The sequence below is a fragment of the Monopterus albus genome, unplaced genomic scaffold (genome assembly GCF_001952655.1).
Source record: "Monopterus albus unplaced genomic scaffold, M_albus_1.0 scaffold270.1, whole genome shotgun sequence".
Taxonomy (NCBI): domain Eukaryota; kingdom Metazoa; phylum Chordata; class Actinopteri; order Synbranchiformes; family Synbranchidae; genus Monopterus; species Monopterus albus.
In genome coordinates, this window is record NW_018128150.1 from 1,936,883 (window position 1) to 1,943,545 (window position 6,663).

At 39.8% G+C, this 6,663-nt stretch overlaps 1 protein-coding gene across 3 annotated transcripts in view; it reads left to right on the top strand.

The window, feature by feature from the left end:
• Positions 1-6,663, top strand: part of LOC109972797 (CAP-Gly domain-containing linker protein 4) — a 49,987-nt gene that overhangs the window by 30,859 nt on the left and 12,465 nt on the right. For all 3 annotated transcript variants that reach the window (XR_002276741.1, XM_020621936.1, XM_020621937.1), the window contains exons 8-9: positions 3,959-4,094; positions 4,518-4,649. Coding sequence is in view for 2 of the 3 variants with exons in the window: in XM_020621936.1 (XP_020477592.1) it covers positions 3,959-4,094; positions 4,518-4,649 (268 nt within the window). In the remaining variant the exon portion in view is untranslated. The remainder of the gene's footprint in view (positions 1-3,958; positions 4,095-4,517; positions 4,650-6,663) is intronic.

Below are 6,663 nucleotides of genomic sequence, written 5' to 3' on the forward strand. Positions count from 1 at the left end.
AAACATAAGAACATATTATGGCTAAGGCTACAGTTATACACGTCATTATAATAATATTAACACCCTGTCTGCTGACAGTCATCAACATTTCTCTCTAGTTATCCTTGACCAGATGTACCCTGTAGAAACTCATAAGCATGACTAAGCATTTAACAGTCTAACTAGACATCCTATCTCCACTAAACATTTCTAATACATAAAGTATCTATCCAATATCTATCTGACTAAAAATACCTAACAGGGTCTACAGTGTCCAGGACCATGTGGTTAACGTGTGTGAGGACCACTTTCTCTAAGTAGAGGTGTGTTTGAGCTTTCTTGGCCAGTGTTGTGGTGTTGTTGGTCCAGGAGAGGTCCTCAGAGATGTACACCCCCAGGAACTTGGTACTGCTCACTATCTCCACTACAGCACCATAGATGGTCAGTGGTGGATGCTTTAGAGGTTTTCTCCTGAAGTCCACAATGATCTCTTTAGTCTTCCCCACATTGAGGAAGAAGCTGTTGCTTCTTACACCACTGTTCCAGTTGGCACACCTCACTCCTATAATTGGCCTCATCATTGTTGGTAATGAGGCCAACCACAGTTGTGTCATCCGCAAACTTGACCATGTGGTTGATGCTGTAGGTTGGCACACAGTCGTGGGTCAGCAGTGTGAAGAGCAATGGGCTGAGCATGCACCCCTGTGGAGCCCCTGTGCTCAGCTTGATGGTCTTGTAGATGTTGATGCCGACCCGCACATTTTGTGGCCTAGCTGTTAGAAAGTCCAACACCCAGTTGCAGAGAGAGGTTTTGAGTCCCAAGTGTCCAGGTTTTTGTGTAAACTGCTGGGGAATTACTGTGTTTAATGCTTAACTGAAGTCTAGGAACAGCATTCGCCCCATGATGTTATGCTAAACAAAAACAGAAAGTTTGTAAATCTTTCTGCAAGTTTTCAGCCCTCATTTAAGAAAAAAATAGTTCCAATTGTTAGGCAACACACTTTTGGCATCCTTCCAGCATTTGGATATGTCTAACAGTTTGCTGTGGCATATCAACATTTATCTGGGCATATTCAAGTTCATCCAACTCCCAACTATCATCCTGTTGAATGTCCAGGAACAATGTTTGAAGTTTAAATGGTCAGACTCTTCTTCTTTGCTTGTGGGTTCTTTGTAGCAGAGGATGTGTAAGAAAATGGATAAATCAATTATAAACATTGATACTAGTCAGATGTCAGCATATGACTGTGAAAGCCCCTGCAGTTTTTTTCCATTAAAGGAACTTTCTTTCCAATACACTAAACATTCTTTAAAAACTTTAGTATGGCTGCCTGATCTAACTAACCACCTTCAGTCACATGTTTGACATGAAGCACACTTGAACAGGGGTGAAGAATTAGCCCTATAGGTCAAATAAAATTCAGTTTTCTAACCATATTCATGGCACAGTTCAACTTGGACGATTTGCTACACAGTGGCCCTGCTTCAGAATTCAGTGATAATCCCAGAAATCCATGCTTTTTCTCTTTGTGTTTAAAATTTCTACAGCAGCCTTTCGTCATCAGTCTGAGAGCATGGGCCCAGTCCACCCTAAAACTGCCTAGTGATCTAACAAACCAGGTGAAAGAGATGTCCACTTTTGTGCCACTGGCACAAATTGCAGCCAGGCAATGGGTCGGGTCTCTTCATTCAAGGTCGGGGACCGACCCCGAGCTGCATATGTGTGTTTGGCTGTTGAGTTACACTGATAACAGCTGGGAAATTGGCACTGTTCTAAAACTAAAACTTTTGACTGGTAATGTAGTTGACATAGTGGTACATCATTTCTGAATCTTAAATAGAAATTTTGGTGAAGTAATCGGTGTCATTTTGTGAATGTGCCTTTATTGAGCACACTGTCCTTTTTTGATCCCACTGGCAAACACATTTGTTATCACTGTAAAATAACCCCACTTTTCCACAGAGATCCTGACAAATGACTCTTATTAGATCAGGGAGAGCGTTTTCTACTCGGGTTGAGGAATTTTATAAAATTTTAATGGGGCCTTAAAATTGTACAGTCTTGTTGAATTTAAGGCTTTAAAAGAAAGAACATGGTGAAATGGTTAGCTAAGAATGTATGAATTTTGGAGGACCTTAGCAACAGCTGATCGGGGCAGTCTTCCCTGGCTTAGGGATGCTCATCTGAATTTCCTCCACCTGTCTGTCAAGGTAAATGCTGACTTTAAGCCTTTAAAGATTTACCATGCAAGTGCTGTGCATGTGACCTAGAGACAAATCCATAGCAGTCAGTGTGGTTGGAGAGTAAACTGTTTACACAAATGATGTTGTTTGTGCATCATGTAGATCTAGCCTGTTATATAATATTACTATCATTGGATAACTTCACTACTCCCCACAGGAGAATTAATATGGGATTAATATACAACCAAGTTAATTTACATGTATTACAAGCAATAAAGTAGAAGTAAGTAGAAAATAAAGTTATGAAAAATGTATGCAAGTAAAAAAATACTGTGTACATTACTGCAGTCAGGTGGTTGGATAATCTGAAGAAACTGTTCATTAGATGAATTGTTCACTTGATACTAATAAGTTTAAATACTAACAACATAAATGTACATACGTATGTAAACGTGTTTTTCGGGGGTGGCTGTGGCTCAGGAGGTAGAGCGGGTCGTTTCCTAACCGGCGGATTAGCGGTTCGATTCCTGGCTTGTCCAGTCAACATGTCGAAGTGTCCTTGAGCAAGATACTGTACCCCCAGTTGCTCCCGGTGATGTCACCGGTGTGTGAGTGTTTGGGAGTGCGAATGGGTGAATGGCCGAATAGTGTGAAAGCGCTTTGAGTGTGGTGTAAAGCATAGAAAGGTGCTATATAAATATAAGACCATTTACCATTTTACCATTTTCAGAGGAGGATGACTTTTTCCTGACAAAGAGTTGTTGTTCAGTGCAGTGGCAGTTGGCAGGAAAGACTTCCTTGTAGCTTTCTATTAGTTTTGCAGTAACCTCCTACTTCTACTAAGCCTTGCACAGCAGTTCAGTGCATGCACTTTGAAGAAAATCCTTCTTCGTGTTAACTACATTTGTTTGTTGGCCATCATGTTTTCTATCATGACTAGAGCCATATTTATGATCTATGAAAGTGTAGTGTATGACATGTCCATCAGGACTTAAGGATATTAGTCCTTTACACTCCACTCAATTTAGGCAAGGTTACTGACTTGCAAGCTTTCAGGAGTTAAAAACGGAGCTCAGAATGAAGGCATGTCCTTGAAACCTTTGTCATAATAGGCATACATAATCTACTTTTGCTCAGTTTGTTTTACTGACACAGTAATGTTGTCACTGGCCCCTAAAATCCTGATACACCTTAGTAATTGTTGTTTCATGTGGCTCTGATGTGTCCATGCTGTATGGCTAGCTTAACTGCACGCACATGCACGATAGACAGAGACTTACAGATGATAATAAAATAATTTTAGCCCAGTTTGAAATTTTCTCATCAAATCTCTGATGTAACTAGTGCTTTCTGGCATAATGTTAATTTATTTTTGATTGCAACACAATTGTACAGAACATGTTGGAAAAGACGAATACAGATTGTGTTGAAGAGATGCGCTCTCACATAGAATTTGAGTTATGTGCTTAGGCACATTACTGACCATACTGTGCTCTGACCCACATGAAGAGGCAGGCCAGGGTACAGTATGGAGCAATCGCAGTAGTCAAACTGGACTTTGGAGGTCAAACATGCTCGGGCATGGTACGGATTGCCTAGTGAGAGTGCATCCTTAATTAACATATGCATCAAAATATTTCTCACAAGGATTCTGCGTGTGACATACTGCATGGCATTTCTAATGAATGATGTCTCTTCATATGCTGCTTAGTGCACTGGCCAGTTCTTTTGCTGCACATGATGTTTGTATTTATTCATTCATTCATTCATTTATTTATTTATTTATTTTAAATAGGTTGGAACTCTGAGGTTCTGTGGCAGCACTGAGTTTGCTGGAGGCCTCTGGGCTGGGGTGGAGCTGGACAAACCAGAGGGGAAGAACGATGGCTCTGTAGCAGGGGTTCAGTATTTCACCTGTCGAGTCAAACATGGTAGGTCATGCCACAACCTATGACTTAAAGATTAAACACACTGATTTGCCCTCTTGCTCCAACAATTACTTTTGCAATTATTAACTTTTTAGGGCCTAATTTTCCAGTTGTCAGTAAATGTAATGTATTTAAATTAGAATATGTAATGTATATTTTGTTGTTGTTTTGCCTGCTTGTCTTGTCCTATAACACTGTACTGTAGCGCTTTTTATGCATTGATGCACACTTTACACTATTTCCCATTCACACACTTGTGACATCACTGGTTCAGTGTCTTGCTCAAGGACACGTGGACTGGAGAAGTCGGGCATAGAACCGTTGACCCTATGATTAGGGGATGACCCTGCTCCTGAGCCGCAGTATATGTTGAGTCACACATAATTGACTGACTTGTTTAATTCTTTTCTCATGCTTTTTTCACAGGAATTTTTTCTCCCCTTCCCAAAATACTCAAACCCTTGGAAAGACACAAAACTAGCACCACTAAGTCATCTACATCCATACACCCCCCCCATCGTATTGACCTGTCCCGCATCACTTCCAAGATAAACACAGGTATAGAACAAGTGGAAAATGGGTCCTAACACTTCTGAACAGTAATGCTTTGTCAGAATCTGCCTTTGATGTTTGGTATTCAGTCAAGATGTAAAAAAGTTACATCTGCTATATCATGCAAGAATTGTAAGAGCTATTTAGTGAGAGAATTATGCCTGGTTGAGGACTCCTCCGTTCAGCTTTATTCTCATGATTCAAGTTGTTCTCACATCCTATCAGGTTCATTAAACATTATCAGTCATGAAGCTCATAAGTATTTGGAAGAATAGTTTTGGTGCAGAGTATTATAAGTTTGAGGGTGAATTCTTCAGGACTTTCATATTAATCTTTTTCAAATGCTTAAAGTGGATTGTGCACCAGTGCCAAAGGACAACGGATAATTAGGCAGCTGACAAGACCCTGCTTTCACAGTCCTTGCATATCCATTTTCTCAATTAGTGATGTTGCCTTCTCAGAACACTGTATAAGCCTTGCCTTTGTAGGTTTTGGTGATCCTTGTGCCTCTAGGGTTCTACATGTGGTGATTAAAATAAAAGGTTCTGATTGATCTGGAAGAGTGGACCTCAGATTGGCCTGTGATTGATAGTTCACTTAAGCAACATTTAAGGCATAAACGGGCTGAATAGCCTGGAACCCATTCATCACAGTGTGGGTGTGTATGTGTGGCAAACATTGCATGTGAGACTATATTGGCACATCCAAATAACCCAGGAAAAAGACTAATGTATGGCCATACTTTTTAGGGTCTATATCAGCCATTTATAGTCTGAACTCCGTTTAGCATCCCCTTAGATCAGCAGTGTAGACAGACAGTTCATTCATGTGTATCAGTAGATTGGCTAGATGATTGTGCAGCTGTCCTCCTCTCGCTAATCAGGAGAAATGGACACAACAGAATACCAGCCTAGCCCCTATGTAGCTCAGTCCTCAAAGGGCAGTGAGAACATAGACAATGATCATGAAGCACCACTCTTTGATACATAAAGCGTCAGTCTGTGCTGCTGTCTGTCAGGGAATCGGTATATGGAAGGGATAGATAGAGACAGGAGGTCCCTGCAAGCTAAAGGTCAAGTGATGAGGAATGTTTGGTATTCTGAGTTGGAATGTAGTCTTTTTTTGGTTCAAAGGAAAGACACCACTCTGTCTCTGAGGAGAATGTTTCCAAGCTCCCACTAAATGTGAACTGAAATGGCAATCAGTAAATAGCAGGCTGACTGGAGATTTCACCTATTTTCAGTTACCAACATTAATGATTTATACAATCAGTAAGTGGTCCAACCAGGACAATATAACTTAGGTGATATATTGATGAATTTAGAGTAATTTTTAACTTTAGATGGCTCTTATATGGCATATTTTTGTATTAATTGAATCATCATTAGGGGTGTTTAGGCAATTTTTTCCCCTAAAAATCTGTTAAGATGCATGGATTTAAAATGTTTTTTTTTATTGTCTATTAAGGAACAGATGCTTAAGGTTTTGTTAGCTAAGGTTAGGTTTTGTTGCTATAAAGAACATAATTGTGTCTTCTGCAAGAAGCTTAATTTCTTACTGTGTGCTGTTTGAGTCACTGTCAAGATTTCTTTACACTGTTTTTAATTTTGTTCTCTTGGATTCACTGTCACTTTTTGTGGTGTTACTACTTTTTTCTGCATGTTTGTGTGTTGGAGTAAATCAAATTGTCTTTGTTCAGTTGAAAAAAAATCCTTTATTATTGTTGATTCTGCTACTTTACAATGTCATGCAGTCCTTTTATTTGCATGTCTTCACTCTCCTACTTTTATTTCATCCATTCAGTGGAGCTTTTTTTTGTCTGCCTGTAACTCTGCCACTCTTGGAGTGCTACACTGTTTCTTTCTTCTTAGTTTCCTTAGAACTTTTTAAAATGTGTTTTCACAAATAAGCTTTCTTGCTTTAGCTGGTTACTGTACCAGTACACTGAGATTTCACGTACAGTGGGTACCGAAAGTATTCAGACCCCCTTAAATTTTTCACTCTTTGTTATATTGCAGCC